Below are 24,042 nucleotides of genomic sequence, written 5' to 3'. Positions count from 1 at the left end.
CACCACAGTCACATGTGCATTGTCGGACAACTCACAGCAGGTAAGCTTTTATTTTGTTTCACTAGCATCTGTTAGGCTAGTAGAGTCAATAAAAAGGTTGTAGAAGGTCTAATACCTTCTACCAAAAAAGAATCCAGTTAGTTGACCTTTATACAAAGGCTTTAGCCCAGGTATTTTGGGTTAATTGAGGTCTTTAAAATAATCAAAAATAAGAGCAACTGACGTGCAGTTCTCAATCCCAATTTGATCCTCTTGTTATTCAAAGAAAGGTCAAAGAGTGTGGTGTTAAAGTCTATTATAACACTGGGACCTATACACTCTGACTAATAGATATTCTGGCGTAGATTGAGAGTTTCTCATACCAGATGAATCTCAAATCTGACATAAGCAGTACTCAAGGACTACTTCCTTACAAGTGATTACACCAAATAGATATTACAAGAATTAGTGATTATGGAGTCTCATCAGAAACAATGAACGAGCACACAGAATAAGCAACAAGACACAAGGTTTGAGATTCAAGGTGTGTAGAATTAGGCCTTTGAAGTTTGGTAACTGATAAGCAAAGTTGTGTAGTTGTTGAATGATAATGTGATAATGTGATCCCTCTCAAACTGGGTGTATTTTCAGGTTTATATAGTCTGAACCTTGAAAATCTTTGGACTACAAGTGCACACAAACTGTGGTTCTATGGTTAGGTTAATTACAGTAACACAGTTACTATTGGGTTATAAATGTATTTCACTTGTTGTGTACGTGTTACGGACGTGAAATATACATAGCTTTGGTTTGCATCAAAGATGTTCACACTCTTTGATTGAATTTACACACATGTTACATATGCTAAATCATATGTAACTTGACACCTGAAACTAAGCCTTGAGTTGTAATTGCTATTTTTAAGGTTTTATTATAATATGTTGCTCATTGGTACTCTGGTTTAGTACTCAGGGCTGAAAACAAATGTCAACTTGATACACAATGAAACTGCCAAAAAGCAACTGGGTCAACTGAGTTTTCTTGAAACCAGGTCTATCTTGAGCACCACTACTGGACCACATATCAGCTCTAGCCACCAAAAATGATACCTGAAGCATTGAAATTGCACCAGGATGCACTTAATTAGAAGCAAGGCCCCTGCTGTAGGGGTTTTCAAAGATCGATAAGGATTTTCAAAATTTGAGAAGTGGCCTTGAGAAGTGTCAAGAAGTGTCAAGAAGTGACATCCAGAATTTGCTCCAGAAGTTTCTTGAGTGTTCTTTGTGACTTTGAGAGCCCCATCAAGTGCTGATCCTCATCACATCACAGCCATACCACCTGATCATGCTGCAGGTCTCAGTCCAGCAGCAAGTCATAAGAGGACTCCAAGGAGCAGCACACCATGAACGCACGCAAAGGGTCTACATGGGTTTAGGTTATGGAGTTCAGTAGTCCTTCAGAAGCTCAAGAAACTTCTGGAACATGTCTGACAAACTTCTGGATGTCACTTCTTGACACTTCTTGAGGCCACTTCTTAAATGCTGAATACCCTTAGAAAAAATAATTTCTAATCAATTTGATAGAAATCCTACAAACTTCAAACAAACATTCATGTTACATATGTAACCAAGCAGAAAACCCACCTTATAATCCACCAGGTCTGTTTATCTACAGTGTCTCTCTAAGAGTCAAGAGATCAAGACTCTGTCTCTCTATATCTCTCAACCAAAAAAAAACAAATCACAAATTACCTTTAATTTCTTTCTTTGCACAACATGCAAGCAAACTTTTGATTTTTTGTTTTGCAGGTAAATCAAAAACAAAGAAGTATTTTTCATGGAACAAAAAAAAACCAAGAAAATGAATATATATATATATATCATGAAAGTTAAATGGAAAAAAAGAAATCATCATTACCAAAAACAAAAAACAAAGATAAAATGAACAAGAAAATGTGTGTATGGGGAAAAAAACATAACAAAAAAACAAAATATCTAGTAAGTGAAAAAAACGAGAATATTTGTATTTTTGAAATGTCGATTTTTCATCAAGTGTCTCAACATAAACAAAAATGGATGAGTCACATATTTATAAATAGTTCTCGGTTGAACTTCCAGTTAACACACACACACACACTGAAATATAACACACCTTCTGACTTCTGATCATTTATACCCAAGTCTAATATATATGTATATACACATTTTAACTTTTCTTTCTCACTTTTGCTTCTTTTGTGTATCTAGGAATCTGTGCGAGAAATTCTGTATTGCAGCTCTGACAAATAAATACCATTGTACATAACCACATTAATTCAAACTCGATTATCATTGTCACTATCGCCATTGTCATCATACTTGTAAGCTTGGATTCGATTTGGTTAGAGAAAGATGAAAGTTAGAGAGACAAAGAACAAGAGGACGAAGGTCTCTGAAGCTATGCGTGATCAATCTCGGAGCTAGGTTCGGTATCAGTAGTTGATGAGATTGGGTGAGAAGTAGGTGGGGATGATGGTGACGGTTCGGTTGATGAAGATGGGGGCGGTGTGTCTGGGATAGATGAATTAGGGTTCGCAGGTGGAGGTTCTTGGTCGGGAGTATCCTGGGACGAGTCAAACGCGTTACCAACCCTAGCAAAGGCTTCGATGAGAGTAGAGGGTGTCATGAGCAGATTGCCCAGGATAGATGTGTTACCCACCGAGTTTGGAGCCGATTGTGTCACTTCGTTTGATTCGGGGTCTTCGTTCGACTCATCTCCAGAGGTTTGATAACTAGGTGGACTGGCGATCTCATTATAATTTGATAGCGCGCTATTTAAAGGAAACCCTCTGGAGCCCTGAGCGAATGGGTCAGGGAATGTGGTAGGTGTCTGATGACCTTCGCCGTTCTGTAGTCGATTACAGATCATGTCATACCATTCGCCCTTCGTCTTATCGCCGAGTATAGCAACGATCATGAACGTCATATTGTCGCATCCTACTCCACCCCACTCGCAATCCGGAGCGATTGAGCGATCGATCATGCTCTCGCAGATTTCTTCCAATGATTTGCGTTCCCCAATTAAGCGACGGACGCGATCGACCACCTGCTGATTGGAATAAACATCCCAGATACCTAGTTGAAGTCAAGTTCGTCAGTTAAGCCCAATGTGACACGTAAAAAGGTCTCGTCACAAGGTCACAACGAGGAAGGTCGAGTGAATTGGTAGAAGTGAAGATCAATAGACGCAATTTACCATCGCATGCAAGGATCAAAAACTCGTCCTCAGGACCGATCTGGTGGGTGATGATATCCGGGTCGGCTGTTACCACCTGGTCTTCGGGTCCCAGAGATTTATTTTGCTTGAACTCAAAATCTCCCAGCGCCCTTGAGAGAGCCAGATTACCTGTGATGGATCGATCGGTGATATATAGTGTCAACCTCTGCGCCGAAACAATGCTCACTTCGACAAGACTGACCATTGACGCGTCCAAACTCTACAAAGCCACCAGCAGCGACGATACGACTGTTTTCTGTACGACTCGAAGGCTTGTGATCATATGACATGGGCTTAACCACCCCATTGACGCTCAGAACTGATCTAGAGTCACCCGCGTTGGCCTAAGGGGTTCGGAACGGTTGATGAGTGATGAGAACGAATTCGATCGAGCGAATTTCTGAAAATTCAAGCTCATGAACCCGATTGTCAGATGAAACTTACCACCAATATCCGGCCATCATGCGTGATCAAAGCAGCAACAGCAGTGCAACCCGAAGGATCATTGTTAAATTCGGGATCTATGTATACATACAGTCGTTGTCAGATGGTACGATCGGTGTGTGAAGGAGAAGATTGTGATTAAAATCGATTCAAAGAAAAGAAGAACGCGTACTACTACGAAGATCTTCGTCAGTCGCAAGAAATGCTCGTTTGAGTGCAGCCGGAAAATCCCGCCTCTGGTATTCCTCTGTGGATCTTAATCTATAGTGTACCGTGTCACCCGAGAACCTTGCCACGGAAGATCCTATGAAGTGAGGCGACATCCAGTCAGGATATATTTCAGCGAACAGAATGCAATCTGTGTAAATGAGTTTGGGTCTAAATGATTTCACAAACCGCCATGACCATCATATACAGCAAAGAAGCTGTGCCTTTCTTCAAGTTGCGATTGATCACCAGCGTTATCGGCAGCGACAGGAGGAGCCATGTTCAAGTTGAGAATGGTAGCATGAGCGTCTTCCATTGCTACAGAGAAGGATGGTTTGTGTAGTGGTCAGTGAGCTGTTCATGAGTGCTAACACTGATACATAGATAGATAGTGACGGTTTTGGGTAATGTTGAAGATATCTTTGCTTCTTATCAGGAGTAAAAGGTAATGAAAAGTGGGATGTATGCGGGTAAGAAATAGAATTGAAGTGGTAAAGACGAAATTTTTGACCAACTCAATCTCCATCCTTGCATTTCAGAGACCCCATACGCTAACCGATCATCTTCGCCTGAATCTGTATGTTTTTCAACTACGGGTTCGGAAAGAGTTTGACCCTTTGAGGAATAGATTTTTTTTGGTAAGGGTTGAGGTTTTTCAATGGTTTTCAAGACATTAAAAAGAATCGGGTAAAGCAAACCATGATGAGAGTTTTGGTTGATTGATTGTGATGAAATCAGCTGAGTATGATTTGATGATGGTGATGGTGATGGTGATGAGTTGATAGTGGATAGTTGATTGTATGTGTTGATGATGATGATAATTTTGAGTGGAATTGGGTGAAGTGAAGTTTTTGCTGTGGTGTGTGTGTACTTATTGGTTTTAGTTTAAGTTGTCAAATGGGCGAAATGAAGTTTTGAAAATTGGCAAAAACTGTAAATATCAAATTTTTATTTTGTCGCAAGTTTCCAAACCCTTCAAACTGTGTTCTACGTAAAATTTAATCTTAATCTGATGCAAGGCTGTGCTAAGTGCACGCATGGCATAGCGCATACACCGCCTCGTGCTGTTTTTCCATCATGAATCCCTCCATCTGAACATCTCCTCACCGTCAGTATCACCATACTTCAAGAAATCCGTAGATCAAGAACCATAAACAGAGCTCGTCTGCGAACCAGAAAGACGTAATCACATGATTTGAGAGATTGATTTAAAGACCTTCACTATATACTGTTACATCATGCCATAGGTGCGTGCTCTCGGTCAGCCAGGCGCAGCCTCACAGATCAGATGTGCGCTCGGCGGCTCTCGGCGGGCTTTCTTTGTTCCAACTTTGCATTTGCATTCGCACCGACCAGCACTTGAGGAGTGAAATCAGGCGAGATCCTTATCAAACCAAGCTCCCCAAGGAATCACCAAGCTTTCTGGGGTTGATCTCTCTGACGCTTTGTTGAAGTTGTTTCTTCACCTGCAATTTCCACTTGATATGTGTTTGATTTGATGATTTGGAAGCAATTAAGCAGACTTGGTTCACAGATTGACAAGAATCGGGGTATGTGAAAAGTGTGACTTGTTGAGAAGCTGATCGGTATGTGTAATTTTGGAGTCTCACTCTCTGTTGATCAGGTCCTGAATTTCTTTATTTTTTTTATTTTTTTAAAGGTAAACAGCCCCGACCTTTAAACGCGTCTCAATGAGATTTGACTTTTCCTTTCATCATTTCTTTACAAACTACGCCCAGTCGACTATCAATCTCTTCAAAGTATATCTTTAAATCCATTGATTTGATTATCTCGATTCGATGACAACTCAGTCAACCCATCCTTACTCCCGTCTACCCAAGCAGACTGCTGGATGGGATAGGATTGGAGATGACGACGATGAAATTTATATTCAGAGTGACGATCATCGTCTCTCATCATGGGCTACCACATCAAAATTACCACCACCACCACCACCCCCGTCTCATCATATGGATTACTCCGATCACGAACGGTCCTCTTCACAACAACCACGCAAACGCAAACGTATCGCCGCGCCTCATCAATCTACTTCAAGGGTAAACAAACCTAATGACATACCATCTACATCACAATATCCCTCAAGCTTTCTTGATACCCGTCGCCCAGGTCCTCAACGCTCTAACGCACCTGACGCTTCTCGCCAACCCGAAAGACCCGCCCCAACTAAATCTTGGAAGTATGATGCAGAAGGTTGTGCGAATTGTCGAATACATCAAAGTACATGTTGGTGGAAGAAGAACAGATTGGTCACTAATCTTCATGGGGTAGAATCTTGGGAAGAGGAAAAACTTTGTAATAGTTCGTCTTTCTTCCTTTTTCATACTCTTGTTCTGAATACAACATCTACTTACCCATTCCTACCGCCATAGCTTGTAGTATTCATTGGAACAAAAATGGGTATCATCGTACTGTGCGCTCTAAACCCAACAAACGATCAGACTGCGTACAACTTTCTCAACCAGACACATTTACCCACCCATCGTCTCAACCATCGAATTCTCTTGCACGCATCCCATCCACATCGCGTGGCTCGACTGTTGGTCTCTCAAGCCCGTCTGTATCGCTTGCCAAGCTCCCATCGGCGCCTCCTACCCTTGTTCCACGACGCCGAGCGCGTTCACCGTCACAGTTGACTCGTGCTGCTGAACGTGAAGCACGTATCTTGAAACGTACACTCCCACGCAAGACGGGGCCGACGCGTCTCGACGTACCTGATCGACACGATCCTACTCAAAAATCTTCGAACTCAGCTGCCACTATATTCCATCCTCCTGCCAAGGCGTCTTCCACCAAACAGCATGAGGATCTCTCCTCTCGCAAGTCAAATACCCATTTAGGAGGTTACGAGGTCACCAAACAGATGTTGGATAATCTTCTGGCCCAATCTCTTCCACCTGTTAATTTGAACACGTCTGCAGCGCCTTCAGAGGCAGACCTATTTTCGGAATTTATATTTGATGAACCGACAGAACAATCTCATCAACCTCTGAGTTCTTTAAACTTCAGTGAAGCCTTTGAACCAACCCGACCTCCCTTATCAGATCATCCCGTCAGCAGCAGTTTCGCGCCAAGGTCATCCCCTCCTCGAACTCCTCCTAGTAAAAGAGCAGCTCCTGCAAAATCTTATGACCCACGCCATCATGCTTCGAAGACAGCTCCTTCACCTACAGCCTCACCCTCCTGTGACCTCGACTATCTGCTTTCACCTTCCTTCCTGAACGCTAGTCCAAATTCGCTCCTTAAAAAACTTATTCCCAGCGGATCTGCATCAGACGAAATGAATATTAAGACAGTTGCACCTGGATCAGCAGCCTCACTACCCGTTTCAGACTTATTCGCAAAGTCTGATAAGATCTTCTTATCATCAGTAGCCGGTCAACAAAACTCTGACACGCTTCTTCCTCCTTCACCTGAACCTAGTAAGACTGCATCAAAAGGAAACAAATGGAGAGGATCTGCAAAGAATATATCGACGACTTTTTCTTGGGATTTACATCTTACACCCTCATCTTCTAATTCTAATAAATCTTCCATCTTTCCAGGATCTGAACTTTTATCATTAAATACCAATAAATCTGAAGATCGAATTTCTCCTACTATGAAGAAACTTTTGGATTTAGAAGGACGAGTTGATGAAAGTGAAACTCATCCTCCATCTCCTACTGAACTTGTGACAAGAAAATTACCACCGAAAACACCCAGAAAGACAAAGAAACCGATCGTAATAGAAGATAATCCTACTTGTGCTTCTGTTGCATTAGCCCAACAATTACGTAGTAAATCGACATATCCCAACAAGCCGCGATTTTCTGAAAAATCTTCAACAATGGGATCTATTCGAAATGAAACCGAAAATCGAGTTGGTAGTATTGGAAAATTTAGATCACCAAGACCTTCAAAGAATTTAATGGCTCGTACAATTTGGTCTAGAAGACCATTATCTTCTGGACCATTTTCATCTGAAATTTCTCATGATCATGAACAAGGACATTTTCAAAACCAACTTCGATCATCACCTGCCCAATCAGAACATAAATCTGATCGTATGGCCTGTAGTGGTAGTTCAGGACTTCTTAATGTTCCTGATACTAGACGAACAGGTATGAGTTCAGTGATGCGACATGGTTTACAATTCAACTTTCCAATCGACGCCAACCCTACCTCGGAACGAACTGGAGCCGATAGAAGTAGTCCACCTGTCTTACCACCACCTAGTGATTGCTCAGAAGGAATCGCGTCTCATTCACCTGGATTGTTTAGTGATGAGGATGATGAATTACCAGAGGAGACGGAAGAGACTGAAAATATAAATAAAAAGCTCCAAAGGCGTCAAGTTTCTGGGACTTCTACTTCACTGCTTTCAATACCTGGCATGCATGCAAGTGGGAGCGAATCGATGAGGAAATTGATGATCAAATCTGATCTTTCAACACCATCAAGAGCTCAAAATGAAGAACGCGGTATAGGAGGTGGATCAGGAGGTGGACTAGCATTGAAGGATATTACAAGAAGTTTAAATGAACCAGAAGGGCCTCATCAATTACATCAAAATCAATCTTTAACAGAACAAGCTTCTACCAAAAGAAATGAAGGACATCTTCAAGGACTCTCACCTGAGATTGTGTCTGCTTTTAGGGAAGCTATTAAGGCTGGATGGACACCTGAAGATTTGGCTAGAGCTTTGAAAACTTTTGAAGCCCCTGGATCTAGACAGACTGGTGAGAATGGAATTGAGAAGGATGGATGATTTGTTTGTATGTTTTTGTTTGGGTAAAGAAAGAGATTGGATTGATGAGAATTGGTTTTTTTTGGATTTGTTTCTGTTTTGGAGAGTAAGAGAGGGGAAGATTTGTTGAAAGTGTGAGAGAGAGAGAGGAGTAGAAGTTTAATTTTCTTATTTAATTAATATTTTTAGTAACCTATTTTTATATTGTGGTGATGATCAAATTTTAAGATTAGATGATTTGAGATCAAGATTTGTGCGGGTTTGTTTGTTTGATTCTGTTGATACCTTAATTTGTAATTTGATTTTTTTCAAAAGTCTTGGTTCTTTTTTTCATACATTCTCTTATTGATTTTGTTGAGAATAAGTGGTACTTTGGGACAAGATCTTTTAGTTTATGGTTATATTATTGGGTTATGATTTGGTTTGAGGCTTTTTCTTTGTGTTATCAGCAATTTTATTGAGAAGTTGATTGCTTGTTGAAAAGATGATGAAGGATTTGTACCACACTTGTCATTGCTCAGAGGGAACTATCCAAGGCCTTTTCAGATTGAAGAAAAGTGTGGGTTCTGCACTGCTAACATGATACCTAACCCTTGGTCAGAATCAGATGTTGTCCAAGGAGTTTCTCAGAGGTATACAATACATCAAAAATTCCTCTCATAAGCCTAAAAATGATTCTTTCCATGACCTGGGATCTGAGAACAATCCCGAATTCTTCAATCAAACATAAATATGTTAGCAATGCTTGGACACCCTAGTCTTGTTCAATGTCAGGTCACCGTAGGCGCCATTCTTCGAGAATCCTTATCCTATGCGGTTCACGGTGACTTATTTTCATAAGTAGCTGTCCTCCAATGAACTGTCATGAATCGTTCTTTTTGCACAGGTCTGTTATCAAACTTCAATCTGATTCTAGTAACCATAGAGGGAATCATTCAAAATATATGTGGCACGGATGTAGAAAGATATGAGCTGAGTTGAACTCAGCAATGAACCGGTCACTCGGCGAAAAGAAAGATGGGAAACATATTTCAAAAGCTCATCCTTGGACTCTTGGAATGCTGCCAGTGAATTTATAGAGCTTAAGGACTGGCTTTAGGCTCATGATGTTCACTGGTATTCATCATCAAGAAATTTTTGAACGTAAGACTTCTTGAGCCTCAAAATGTACCACGTTATGACCACAGCTTCATCAGACAGCCAGTCGTTCACACATCAGGTTATGTAGTAGTTCGAGAGCTCAGTGAACAAGTTAATCAGGTCAGCTTTGAGAACTGATATCGAGTTTCCAGACCCAGAAAATTTGAACCTTTGACAAGGAACAGAGTCTCGCAAACACCAAATGTAGCCTTAAAAAAATGTCAGAGAAAGGTACCCTTCAGTTGTATTGAAGCAATTGCGATCAATCAACCAAGTCAGGGTTTTGATCAAGTGCAAGTAATTATTTTCATATAAGTGCTTCATTTGATTTTATTCACCTCGTACATTGCTATAGAGTTGTTCAACTCATCAACATATGCGGCTCAATGAAGTTTTATCAACATATCTTATCTTGGAACCCAAAGGAGACTCTTGGGCTATGCTAAATCAACAAAGAGATTACTGATAGCATGAAATGAGAAGACCACTCAGATACTGATGATATTGTAAATTCTTCTGATGTCGAAATCGTGATCCAAAACAAAAGGATGAGTTTAAGAGTTTGAACTACAGTCAAAGCCTTAGAAACACTACTGGAATAGTAAGGTTTTTCATAAATTGTTCATACAACAAAGGGACTTTTACGATAAGACCCAAGTATCAATCAACTTAAACCATTTACACTAGTTTGAACAATTTATCGCCTGGTGGCTTTCTCGAGAACTATTGATCAAATTTGAAACAAATTTGGTTAGAGAGAATTTGAGACTAAGACAGGTAAACAGTGATTTTGAGGAAGGTTTAAAAGAAGGAATCAATGAAAAAACGGACCACTTTCAAAGGAGACTTCACTCAAGTCTGTACCTTGTATTTCTACCCCGATACCCACTAAGGAGCGACGAAGAGCATCCTTTGATGAAGCGTATAACATCTTATTCTTGATAGGTGCATTATCAGGAGACCTTGCGAAATGAACCAAGAAATACAAATCATTAGTTCTCTAACTTTTAAGTTGGAATTAGAATGATTGAGATTTCGAAAAAAGGTATATCACTCACCATGCATAAAAGCATAACTTGTTCCTTTTGCCTTCACCTGATTCAAATTCGAAATCATAAACTGCATAACGACAAGCTTCTCCAGGTAAATCGCCTAAGAAATCATCATAATCTTGACTCTCTGAAGTTTTTTCTACTTGGATTTCAGTTTTATTATCAGAGAGAGTGAAGACAATGTATTTCGTCTCTGTAAATGATAAAGAATCGCTTTGGATGTGTTAATGACTACAATCCAAACCAAGAGACATGGTTAAAAGTCGGGTTTCTTTGAACATCTTGCTTACTCTTTTTAAGTTTCAAGTTCATGAACTCTTCAATGCATGCTTGGTTAACTCCAACACCTGTAAGAACAGAAATTGAAAGAATATGATTAACCATTGAATGATTGAGTAAGTAGAATGATCGTCTTTACCTGATGCCTAATAAAGGGACAAAAGTAAGAAAGAATCAAATCAGTTAACTAGACCAACTTGAGAAGATAGATAAATGAAGTTTACCATGATTAAGTGTGATTTATTTTGATATTCTGATGGAATTGAAAGTAGACAAAAGTGTTTGATTGGTTTGTGATGGTGATGATGATGATGATGAATTGATTGATAGTGACTTACTTTGATAGTCACGTCACTTCTAAACCCCGGTCGATCGGTAATCTAACTTCATTCAGTAACAGAAAGGCTTTACATATCACATTGTATGTGTACACAGCATCTCTACATATCACAATGCTTATACACAGCAATGAATATCACTATAAGCTGATTTCCAATATTACACAACTTGGACTGTATGCGGTCGAACTTGTATATATGCTCTCCAAGTTGGTCCAACTCAAAATTAATTTCCACTAACCAATCACTCAAACCACTCAACATCCATTCTCAATCAAATATCCTATCAATCAAAATGTTCGGAAACGTAAGAGAAATCTTCAAACATACTCCAGTCATCTATCGAAACTACGAACAAACTTAATCATGAATCTCTTCCTTTGACAGTATATTCGATCAATGCCCACTTTAAATGGATCAGAATCAAAGAACAAAAATAAATCCGTTTCAAAAAATAATACACATGTAATGCCAAAACATAGTAAAGGTGAAAGTGGTGCTGGTAAAGCTACGTCTGGTACTAGATGTCAAAAATGTGAAAAGTTTGGGTAAGTTCTCCAAAACAAAAACGAAATAATTTGCCAAGTTGATGAAAGATTTAACTGATTATTAATATCATGATGTTGTTGTTCACTTCAATTATAGTCATTTCACTTACAACGTCAGTTTTCTTTCTGTGAAACGTTTCATATTCCTCTCCATATCTCATAATACTGACTTGAAACTAATTATTCGATTTAGTGTCCAGTAACTAATGCACCTTACAAATCAAGACCAACAAGAACCCAACAATTAATGAATCCAAAAGCCAAGAGAGAACAACCCACGATAGAAGTGCCAGAAGAGTTTATAAGTAAGAAAGGAATTGCAGATAAGATATTAGAAAAGAAAGAAAAAGAACGCAAAGAAATCGAAAATGTAAACGCTAATGGATCCGTAGCATTGAAGAAAGATCAAAAGAAACTTAAAGATCGGAATGGGTATGTGATTTTATTATCAGTTTGATTTTTGATTAAAGTAGGTTGATTGATGTTTATTTTTGGGTAATTAGGTCTACTTCCGACTCTTCAACTTCAAGTAGTAGTTCAGATTCAGATTCAGATTCCGACTCAGATTCCGTTTCAGATTCCGGTTCAGATTCAGGCTCAGATTCAAGTTCTTCAGGATTCTCAAGCGATTCAGAACCAAGTAAAAGATCACGAGTGAAAACCAAAGAACGTTCAACAAGATATCCATCACCATCACCAGTCAGAAGAAGACGTGGTTCGATCTCTGATCAATCTGATCATCCTAGATCTAAATCTCGTCTTACTAAACGTCATAGGTCTAGGAGTAGGTCGTCTAGTAGAATTGAAGATAGAGATTCCGAAAGAAGAGCTGGGATTCGAGAAGGGAAACGGAGAGAGACGCGTAGGGATGATTGATGAGTGTATTTGTTGGAGTTAGAACCACTCCCATGATTATGTTTTATAGTATTTTTCATCTCTTTCATGGTCATTGTTGCGTTGGAAGATAAGACAGATAATGATGTTTGAACAAGCAATGAATGTGAATGGATTGAACCATTGGTCAAAAATGAGCAAAGTGTTAGAAATTAATCTTTAGATTTTTGTCCTTGGAAGATAAGAAAGAAGAAACGCTTCAACATTGTCAAAGTCAAGTAGGGTCTGAGGATATTAGTATACCCACAATGTGCGCAAAAATAGACATTGAGTTAAACAAAGCAACATAAGCTTTCAACACTGTCGAAGTCAAGTAGGGTCTGAGGATATTAGTATACCCCCAATGTGTGCAAAAATAGACATTGAGTTAAACAAAGCTACATATCCACAGACTCAGTTATTGCACTTGAAGTTTGATCTATGTTAGGCCTTGATCTTGTACAGTAGTTTTGAGAATAAATGTTGCCTGCTTGTTTTTATTTGGTAGTGTTCTGGAGCCTGCGGTTGTACACTGAGGTCCATTACAGAGGGAGAGAGTAGTGACAGGTGTAGTGAAGAATCACAAGAGTGACAGGACAGCTTGAGAAATGTGGTTTCTGCACTCTCGCAATTTTAGAAGAAATAGAAGACGAGATAGAAATTTTTTCTCTCTCTCTCTCTTCCATCTCTTCACTTCTCATCTTCACCACACTGGCAACTCCTCAGCAAGCTATTGAATTTCTGGCATACCTCTAAAGAAATTCTTTTTAAAAAAAAAAAAAAGAGAAAAACAGATCATAGGTCTTACTATTCTCTGGAAATCGCTATAGATCAATTCCAACCTTCTCAAAAAAAAAAAAAAGTTTTCCTTTATCATCTCTCATTTACCGCTCAACTTTCGATTATCTGGACTCATATACCTAAGGTGGATGTGGAGGCAGTTAAAAAGAAAATCAATAACTACGCCTAAGTACCAGTCGAAGAGCATGATAGATTCAATATTACAAGAAGAGGAAAAGAAGAAAGCTCACTCGTTGAAACTGAAGGAGCAAGCGGAAGGCAGATCGAGGAGGGCACATTCTCGAGCCCCACCACTAGGTGAACCCAATCTACCGGGATCGGAAACAGGCTCGATGCCAGGTTTGCAACCTCTTATCGACGATCCTTTGGGAACGACCTCCACGGCCCAAGCGACAAACAGTACAGCTGCCGGGGCAGATCGAGACCCTGGACAAGAAGGGGAGAACGTAACAGGTGTTGGTGTGGAAGAGAGTAAGATGGACCTAGATGGAGGAGATGAAGGCGACAGCGAATCCTCGGAGGTAGATGAACTAGGGAGTGAAGGAGGAAAGAATCGGAGGAAGAAGAAGAGAAAAGCCCTAAAGAAGAAGAAGGACATTAAGGAAAAGAAGGGGAAAGAAAAGGCGGTTAGGATCGAGAGCTCATCATCTGATAGCAAGAGTTCGGTGGATTTGAACAAATCTTACAAGTACTTGATAAAAGAGGACCTCTGTAAGCCTCACTCCCTCACTCGAGAATCTTCACCCCCCCCCACCATTCCTTCTTTCCCACGACGCCCTAGCGAAGAGTCCAAGACGACTCCTTCGAATGGGATGTTATGAAGGGGGACCGTTGCAGCCCACTTATGGGCTCCAGTCCTGGAGGGTTGTAGCTTCTTTAGCTCCCAATAGTCTCGTAGCTCCTGAAGGACTTCAGTTGTAGCTTACGCCAGTAGCGAGGATCGAATGGACGGCCTTCGGGCCACCTTCCTACGTTGATCCTCCCCTGAAGGGGGGGGAGAGTAGTTTGATGTCTACGAGAGAGAGAATTGTTGTACCAGACATTCAGCCCTGTCTTTGGGGATATCTCTAATTCATCCTTGAACTGAAGGAAACGAGACATACTCTAAATCGCCCTTGGCACACTGAGTGTCCGCACTGGCTAATTCGAAACAACTTGCTTTGTTTTGCCTGCTCGATCCTTCTTCCTTTCAAAATGTGCGACATTATTCCTTCTAGCCGATCCTACCCAATCACCAGAGAAGAATAAGTTGAGAAGGTCTAAGCATACCACCGCTGAAGGGAAGCCGGGTAGCTCAAGACCTTTGATGGAAAGATTGCTATACGCAATTGACCACGAAGACTTATCTTCAATCAAAGACTTACAGTCGGAAATACAGGAGGTGGAGGCGAAGAAACTGAGGAAGGAAGCGAAGGCGATGAGAGCGGCAAAAGAAACCAAGGAGGCTAGGAAGAGAGAGAAGAAAGTGAGGAAGGCAAAGGAGAAGGAAGAGGAGGCGAAGAAGGAGGCTAAGAAGGCACAAAAGAAACGAAGGAGAAGGGAGAAGAAGAAAAAGAAGTCTCATAAGAGAAAACGGAAAGACTCATCCTCGAGTTCCGACTCAAGTTCCTCAGCTTCTAGCTCGAAAGATTCTAAAGGATCTTTCTCCTCCTCATCGTGCTCAGACTCATCTTCGGATGAAGAAAAGTTAACAAAGATTGAGGATTCGTCTGACACTTCTGATTCCTCTGACTTGTCCAACTCGTCCGACTCTTTGGATTCATCCTCAGATTCCTCTGATTCTGATAACGGGAAAAGCTCCAAGAAGAAGAAGAAGTCCGACTTCGGAGTCAACACAGCTTCGGGCCTTGATCTACCTGACCTGCCGGACGAGTGGGATAAAGCTTTCAAACGTTTCAAGAAATACGTCCCCTTGTCAGTTTTCCGTAGATCCTATATTGCAGCCTTCCATTCTGCGGTGAATGACGGTACGAAGAAGTGGAAGACAGGTGTGATTGCCTCCATCTCTGAGCGAGATCAGGAAAAGCAAATGATGTACGGTGACTTCGCCATGGCATGCGACCTCGAGGCGAGATACGCAGCGGAGGTTTACGATCACGACGCGTACGCCAAATTCATTGTCGAGCATAAAAAGGTAGTGAGCTCCTTGATGGTGAAGTATAAGTGCTGGATGGTGGGTTTGAGATATCATCTAGCGATTCGCACAGCTCTCTTCAGGAAAAGGTCCAAGATCATGTTTGAGGTTAAAGGAAATGGAAAGAGGGGGAAGAAGAGAAAGGTAGTGGTCTTACCTCCAGACATGATTAAGTTGGCTAGGCGGCAGGCTCGGTGGGACTGCCATACAGCGGGTGATTTGCAGTTTGAAGGCAATCCCTATGCCCCCGGTCAAGAGAAGTTCGGGTATGATTTCTTCACCAGCCAACCTCATGCTTCACACCCCCCGATCCCGAGTTCTTCAAAAAGTCACGCGGAGAACCATTCTAAGGAAAGAGATGGGAAGTACCAGAAGAAGAAACAAGCGGGAAATAGGGGACGTACCAACAATTATGGACAGTCCGGCCACTACCAGAACCAGAAGTCCCAACCCTTGGGACAGGCGAGTTCGACCGGCCTAGATTGGGTGGCACTGGGACAACAGCATGCGAATAAGCATTCCGTAGCCCAGAAGGGAGGGAAGGTGCAAAAAGGAGGTGATAATGGGGCTTGGTAAGCTTCAACCGACCGCCGTTTTCTAAATGAGTGGATTAGAGACTGACTTCTGTCCTGCCCCGGTTCTTCCTTGATCATGTGTCCGATTGATCTAGCTCATGGTGCCCTCCTCTTTTCGATTGTACTATTGACGAATGTGATGCTGAATTTGTCTCGATTCGATGTTGCTTTGCCCTCCCCTTGCCTGTGTTACCTTGTGTGTGTGTTCGGCACGACCCCCCTTTTTGTTCGTTAAAAGATTTTTCTCCCATCCCTTTTTCTCTTGTCTGGGTAGCGGCCTGGCTGTTGGGATTAGATAGAGAGGCGGAATTAACCCCGATGTGGTTGGGAACAAGAAATTGAATGCAAATGATTGAGACGAATTCTTACCTGCGCCTATTCCCCTTTTGCCCAGGTCTAGCCTGAACAACACCATGATTGAGACGAATTCTTCTAGCCTGAACAACACCTCCTGGGTGGAGATTGAGGCGAGAACAGTGGATTCTGAGCATGAAGAAACCGGAGAAACTCAGTCCGACGGACAACTAGGACCCAACTCTGAGAGTGAGGGTTTGGACAATTTATCGGAAGACTCCACAGCTGTAGAGTTTAAGAAGATCCTACCTTTAAAGGATAGGGAAACGTTTAAAGTCAAAGGGGTCGGGTTGTGGCCGGCACCAGTAAAGACAGAGATGGTCTTGGAAGAATGGAAGGTGTTGATGGAGGAAACGGGTCTGGAAGAAGATATTCCATACATCTTAGACGGGTTTCGGGAAGGTTTTTGCCTGGGTATTCCTCAACATACCTTGGGTGATCGACCTTGGTACACGCCAGAAAACCATTCATCGGCACGAGAAGTAGAGGAAGAGATTGAGAAGACCTTGGAGAGGGAGCTGAGGGCCGGAAGGATAGCGGGACCCTTCACTCATGAGGAGGTCTTCGCCAGGTACGGCTTCTTTAGGTCCAACCCCATGGGCAGCGCCGTTAATGGCGATGGAACTCTTCGTCTTATTAACGACCTTTCTTATCCTAAGAGAGATCCGGACATCCCCTCTGTCAATTCATTCGTCGACAAGAAGAACTACAAAACTAGATGGGACGATTTTAAGACGGTTGCAAAGTTCCTAGCCATGAACCCGGGAGAATGGGATTTGGCGCTGGTGGACTGGGCCAAGGCTTATCGCCAGCTGGGTGTGCATCCTTCACAAAGACGCTTCTTGATAATTGTGGATTTCAAAGGGCGTGTCTGGGTCGATCTAGCCGTGGGGTTCGGCGGTGTGGCAAGCTGCGGGGTATTTGGTGCCCCAGCCGAGACGTGGAAGTGGATTGTCATGAAAAAGTTGAACTTCCCGGTTGTCTTCCGTTGGGTGGACGACAATCTGATCCTGCGTCGCCCGGGAGAGAGATCCTCGCTTAAGGACATCAAAGAGTTAAGTCGTAGGATGGGGGTAAAGACGAATCCGAAAAAAAACAGGGAATTTAGAGAGGAACAGCGTTTCCTAGGATTTATCTGGAACGGTGCGAAACACACAGTCAGATTGCCACAAGAGAAACTTCATGAGAGACGAACTCAAGTGAGGGAATTTCTTGTGGAGGGTAGTGAGTGGAAGCTATCTCAAGTGGATACCTTTGTTGGTAGATTAGTACATACAGTTTACATCGTACCCCATATGGCTCCCTACCTTAGTTCTCTCTACCGATGGAAGAAAGGCTGGAGAAATGACCATGCATTGAGAAAGACCCCGAGCGATGTCGTGGAAGATCTCCAGGAATGGGACACTTGTTTGTCCTCTTTCGATTCATGTCCTATTGCACCGAACCCGACGGCTGAAGACGTTGGTTGGGTGGGGGATGCAGCTTCTACCTATGGGTGAGTAACGAAGCAATGGAAGTCAATCTTTCCCAGCTCGGAACGCTGACTGATGGTGTCCCGCTGTGACCTCTCGTTTCCTTTGGGGGCATTAGGATCGGAGTCCTGATAGGACATCGTTGGGCATGTTTTAAATTTGTGTCAGACTGGGAAACAAAGGGACGAGGCTCGAAGAAACGCAGGATCGCTTGGGCAGAAACCGCCGCGATCCGATTAGGCCTCCTGGTCCTGGAAAAGACCACCCAGGTAAAGGGTAGGAGATTCAAAGTCCTTACGGACAATACTACGACGGAACATGCCATCAAAAAGAGAAAGTCAAAAGACGTTGACGTAAAAAAGACGTTGACGTAAATGACGAGTGGAAACTGATTCAGAGGTTACTCACTCACCTTGGGTGTAATATCAAACAGAGACGTGTTTCGTCTAAAAACAATAAGGCCAATGCATTGTCTCGGGGGACATTGGAGAAAAACCTCCTCCACTGCAACGAGGTCCGAATTACCATCCCACAGGATTTGAGACCTTTCTTATCTCAGATCACCCCAAAACACTCACCAATCCAAGATGACGAGATCAGGTCATCGCAGGTTGAAGTCCAATGACCACATCGATTCGACAACTATCGACATAAAGAAAATCACAAAGGCCTTCAGGGCGTTCAAAAAAGATGCTCTCGGAATCGACCGATCGGATACGGATGAGATCCAACTCCATTTCTTGAGAGGCTCCTGGAAGGATGGGACATTGCGACACTACAATTCAGGGATCGTTAAATTACTTCGATTTGCTGATGTGAAAGGGGTAGATCGAAAATTCCTCTTACCTATTGATCCGGATGTCCTACTTCGATTCGTAGTATGGGGTTCAAAGAAAAACGAAAGCCTAGCAAAAGACGATGAGTCGGTGAAATCAACAACGCTGAAGTCCTACATCGCAGGAATAAAAGCGTGGCATGAGTTTCATCGTAAAGACTACCCTTCTAAGGTAGACGACTCGGTTACGTTACTCCTTCGGGCATCCTTACAGGTAGAGACGGACCAAAAACTAGCAAACAAACTACGACCTCCGGTGTTAGTCTCCAACCTAATGGCTTTAGTAAAAGTTTTATCATCTGGTATGGAAGCCGACCTGGCGCTGATGGCGATTGCGTTAGTTGCGTTCTGGGGTACTGCAAGGTTGGGAGAACTGGTCACGGATGACAGTAACAAGTCCGTACCACAGTGGAAGGACGTGAAGTGGGCTTCAGACCTTTCGTATGCGACGATCGACCTCCACAATGCAAAAACTGCTAAGCCGGGCGAGATCCAGAAGATTCAATTAGTACATCAACAATCTATGCTCGATCCAGTCAGAGTTCTAAAGCTACTGTACGATTTCAGGCCCAAACGACCCACAGACCCAGTTTTTGGTTTCGCGGTAAATGGGAGAATCTTAGGATTTCGGAAACGTGTTGTGATCGAACGGTTGAGGGTATTATGGAATGAAACTCGATCACCGGAGGACCATGCGCTTTACGGACACTCCTTCAGGATTGGCGGAGCCTCGCTACGATGGAACCTGGGCTTTACTAGAGAGCAAATAAAGGCGAATGGGCGTTGGGCGTCGGATGCGTATATGGTCTACCTTAGGAAGTTTAGTGACAAAGAGTTGAAGGACACCATTAAGTTGTTGAAGTCCATCAGAACTGAAGATTGAGTCTAAGAAGTTATCACTAGATCGGGCTGTAGATCATTATGAGTAGACCTGATGTGAATTTGTGATGATCCCTTTTTTGTGAAGATAGTTGTCGTTGTTTAATTTAAGAATGGAATGGTTATGGATAGTCTTTCAGATCCGTATTGTGAGAGGTTGATTCATCTTTGAAAGAGAGAATTAAGATTCAAGGTTTGCCCCTGTACAAGATCTGCGTGGCGGTACGCCACTCGACAAGTCTCGAAGATCCCACGTGAAGTGACGGAAGACTGTAGAGACATCCAAAGTAAGTACATGTGTGTGTCTTAGGGAAGATGTTCCCATGTGTGATGATGGCCAACACGAGAGCCCAGAGTGGGGGGGTTCGACATGGTTCGACTACCCAAGGCTCACGATTCTGCCAGCTCTTGTGAGAGGAGGGGTTGAGAAGTCGAACCTTCTCAGGTCTGTTCTCGCCCCTCAGGCGACAGTCTTGGCTTGAACTTCTTTTTAGTTTAACTCGAGACCTGCCGTCTTTCGGGGCCATCCCCACACCACGAAAAGGGTATTGGGTCTTAATTTTAAGACCAGGTATTCTTGGTGGAAGGACATACTTGAGGAGTTAGATAACTCCATAAGAATCAGTAGAACTTACTCTGTTAATGTGTAATTCTACTTTGCTCACTTATCTCACCTAGCTTGCCCTCTCCCGTAATAGGAATGGATTTTTTATTTTCTGAAGGTTACACTAAAACCTACTCACCTAGATTCTACATAAAAGCTGTAGTCAACTTATTCAAGGGTGCAAGGATTGTGAAAGAATACAATCTTGCTGATCTTTCACAATCAGTGCTTTCTTTGTACAGGAAATGCACAACCTTTGGTATGGTTGCAACCAACGGAAAGGTGGGAGGAGACTTGAAAGTTAGGACACATCATTGACTACAGCTGCCCCATGTAGAATCTAGGTCAATAAATTTTAGTTCAACCTTGAAAAAAAAGGGCAACATTTATTCTCAAAACTGCTGTAACATATGATTTAACTATGATAAATCACTGTGAATCAACCAGATCCACAGTGGTATGATTTTGAAATGAAATATCTTATTTCACATAACTTTCATCCAAAACAATCCATCAAATGCCTGCCACAAGTTCCTTGAAAAGACAAAGCAAAATCCTTTTGAAGTCGTCAAATGATGATGATGAGCAGCAGCAGGATCATGACCAACTGGTCTTTGACTGCCTCTTCAACAGGCTCCCTCCACCTCCTTTATGCCCTCATACTTGTATACACAATACATTTGCTCCCAAAAAGAGATCATTTCCACCAATTCAAATAATATGCTTTGACCTTTGTCAGCCCTGAGCCCTGAGTACAGGAGCACGGGCTAACAGTACCACATGTAATTATGGTACTCAAAGCTACATATGTACACGTACATAGTTGTCCTACATGGTTTTTTTTGGCAGGGAAAAAAACACAAGAAGTATGTTTGAAGTATTTTCCCCGCCAAAAAAAGTATGTAGCCCAAACTATGTACATGTACATACTTGCTTTGAGTACCACAAATATTATAATATTGTATAAATCCATAAGTACATCTCAAGGCTCAGTGTCAAGAGCCATGTAAACACATGCACATGATGTATTAAATACATAACAAACCTAACCCAAGTGTCAACCACAAGTTGAGACAAAGATCATACACCAACCACAAGTTGACACTTGACCTGTGAATATATAAACCCCCTTGCTTCACTGAATTCATACTCCATCTTTTAACACATCACAACATTAGAATCACATTATACCTGACATCCTATTAAGAGGATCCTTGAGTATGTGATTAGTTGTGTAGTCTAAAGACCAAATTTGAGCATTACGGGTTCTATTGCTGAGCACCCTGGTATTGATTTCTACAAGCCTTGTGTCAGGAAGGGCATACACGGCCATAACTGTATATCTCCTTCCTCACAATCAAACTTTATTACATACATATAACTACATATAATTAAACAATTACATGTAAAGCTGAAAGAACTTGTAACAAATGATTACATGAAGTTTGTCAGCCATGAGGAGTATTTGGTCACACTCCCATTGGCAGTCATAAAGATTATCCAAGGAGGTTTCCAGATAACAATGGTTTACACGCGTCATGATATCAATACATATGTACATCAGCTTGAAAGGTATCATGATGACATACTCAAGTTTCAGAAGACCCTGATCTTAAAGAAGGGTATATATTTCCTTGAGCCTTGTTACATTCCAAGAATGTGACTAAGGGATCAGAAACGAGTGACATCGCATTGGTTACAAAAGACCATCATGAACACGTGCAAAAAACCCTGTGTTACAATGACATCACAAAGAGAACTGCACAATGATATATAAGCAGTGGTTTTCTGCAACTCGAGAGAAAGATCATCTTATTACAAACCAACAAACTTATCCTTGAGAAATTAAACTCTATGATTTATACTAAAACCGGTGATTACTTTTAATTTAGATCATCTCAATTCTTTGATATCATCTTTCTTATCTGACTTTTAACATTTAGTATTGTTATTGTTTATTTCTTTCTCAAGCAGTATGTTATCAAACTAAGACTCAGCGTTCTTCATATTAGAATAACCTTTCAATGTCCAAGATGTTTTCAAAGATTGTTATTGATAAAGACATCTCTTTATCAATATGTAGAAACTAGACATAACTTCCATTGTCCAAGATGTTTCAAAGATTGTTATTAATAAAGATGTCTCTTTATTAATTCATAGAAACTAGACTGCTAATACCTGAGACAGGAGTACTTTTGTACCTACCTCAGAAGACCCTGATCGGAACAGACCTTTCAGTGAGTATCAGGCAGCGGTAGCCATTCCGCACCTAAGACAACATGGAGTCACCAGCTCCTGTTATATAAAGGCTTGAATTTATCTCAGTAAACGTACTGTAACAAAGCCAATAAAGAAGCTTCAAGCAATATCATTCAGCTTTGATTCTCTTAAAGCCACCTGTTTTAAGTCTCAGGCTGACAAAGTTACAAACATGTAATCATCAATTACACAAGTAATACACATAGTACTTTATTTCTACTATTTTTTTCACTTATCACTTTCTCTTAACTTCAATTCAGTTTCTATTTTTCTCTATTTTTATGTATTCAAAAGATGGTCAATATTCAATAAACAAAATACTCACGGATCAATTTGGAAGATGATCCTAAAGTGATTTGTTTAATGATGATCTGTCCAATACACATGTGTGATCCTAGTTCAAGCTACTAAGGTGGATTGGAAACCCAACTTAATGACTGATTGTCTAAAACTGATCTTCTTGGCATATGATGGCTGCAAAGAAGGGAGGTCTAGGGTCCTTGTGCTAAAAGGATGGATTGTCATTGAATAATTCACAAGGGTGATTCAGGATTAAATGGTGGATGGAATTACATATGCTAAAAGGAATGGTTTACATGTGTACATCTATTTGTAAAGATAATTTGAGATCTTCTACACATCAACAATCAGTTGTTTGCATGATATGTCCATCATATTCTATTAGTAGAGTTTTCTTATGCTGCTGTGGGCTTTCTTACTTGTTCTGACAGGTATATAAACCCTTGCTATTGTCTTGTTTCTTTTGTTCCTCATCCTTTACAAGAACCAATCAAGTTTACCAAGCTTTAGAAGCCAATCAATCCGTCCATAACAAACTTCAAAAGCCCTTACAAGTCCCTTATAAGCCCTGTTACACTTAGTATACACGGATTCTGGTCTTTATTCTGCTTTACTCTTTGATTACTATTGTCAACTGCTTTCCTACATATAAAAATTATATGTAATCAATCTGTAACAGGTATATATCAAGTATTAAACTGTCATTTCCTTGCTCAATAAGCTTCCTTATTGACACCTTGTGCTATCATATTCTCTAGAAATAAACCATAAAGCAGAAAATCTTCCTTCCTCACATGGAGTCTAAAGTAGCCTTCAGGATCTTTGGTTCACCAAAGTGTAAAGCCTGCCCCTCACAGTCTCACAAGGTTAGAGTGTATTAGCTCTTTACTGCCCTTAGAGCACCCACTATGGGTGCGGTAAACAGAAGTTTTATCGTAAGTTTACCACTAAAACTTACACAGGTCCA

At 41.4% G+C, this 24,042-nt stretch overlaps 4 protein-coding genes across 4 annotated transcripts; 2 read left to right on the top strand and 2 right to left on the bottom strand.

Annotated features, from left to right (window-relative positions):
- Nucleotides 1-2,415: 2,415 nt before the first annotated feature.
- Nucleotides 2,416-4,586, bottom strand: MELLADRAFT_95423 (uncharacterized protein; the record flags this gene model as incomplete). The annotated part of the gene is made up of 9 exons (XM_007417880.1): nucleotides 2,416-2,580; nucleotides 2,677-3,092; nucleotides 3,214-3,363; nucleotides 3,437-3,578; nucleotides 3,679-3,755; nucleotides 3,851-3,982; nucleotides 4,075-4,203; nucleotides 4,401-4,500; nucleotides 4,584-4,586. 9 exons carry the CDS (start codon nucleotides 4,584-4,586, stop codon nucleotides 2,416-2,418), a joined length of 1,314 nt encoding a protein of 437 aa, XP_007417942.1.
- Nucleotides 4,587-5,574: 988 nt separating this feature from the next.
- MELLADRAFT_118441 (uncharacterized protein) lies at nucleotides 5,575-9,111 on the top strand (the record flags this gene model as incomplete). Its single annotated transcript, XM_007417903.1, has 2 exons — nucleotides 5,575-6,204; nucleotides 6,276-9,111. The coding sequence occupies 2 exons, from the start codon at nucleotides 5,685-5,687 to the stop codon at nucleotides 8,651-8,653; spliced, it is 2,898 nt and encodes a 965-aa protein (XP_007417965.1).
- A 1,117-nt stretch (nucleotides 9,112-10,228) lies between these two features.
- On the bottom strand, nucleotides 10,229-11,452 carry MELLADRAFT_73515 (uncharacterized protein; the record flags this gene model as incomplete). Its single annotated transcript, XM_007417865.1, has 5 exons — nucleotides 10,229-10,495; nucleotides 10,604-10,734; nucleotides 10,831-11,017; nucleotides 11,115-11,173; nucleotides 11,323-11,452. The coding sequence occupies 5 exons, from the start codon at nucleotides 11,328-11,330 to the stop codon at nucleotides 10,470-10,472; spliced, it is 411 nt and encodes a 136-aa protein (XP_007417927.1).
- Nucleotides 11,453-11,736: 284 nt separating this feature from the next.
- On the top strand, nucleotides 11,737-12,446 carry MELLADRAFT_69056 (uncharacterized protein; the record flags this gene model as incomplete). Its single annotated transcript, XM_007417856.1, has 4 exons — nucleotides 11,737-11,748; nucleotides 11,829-11,989; nucleotides 12,087-12,102; nucleotides 12,183-12,446. 4 exons carry the CDS (start codon nucleotides 11,737-11,739, stop codon nucleotides 12,444-12,446), a joined length of 453 nt encoding a protein of 150 aa, XP_007417918.1.
- Between the last annotated feature and the right edge of the window lie 11,596 nt (nucleotides 12,447-24,042).

This window comes from Melampsora larici-populina (genome assembly GCF_000204055.1).
Source record: "Melampsora larici-populina 98AG31 unplaced genomic scaffold MELLAscaffold_80, whole genome shotgun sequence".
Classification (NCBI taxonomy): domain Eukaryota; kingdom Fungi; phylum Basidiomycota; class Pucciniomycetes; order Pucciniales; family Melampsoraceae; genus Melampsora; species Melampsora laricis-populina.
Note: the sequence above shows the minus strand (reverse complement) of the source record. Positions and strands in the feature narration are given on the sequence as shown.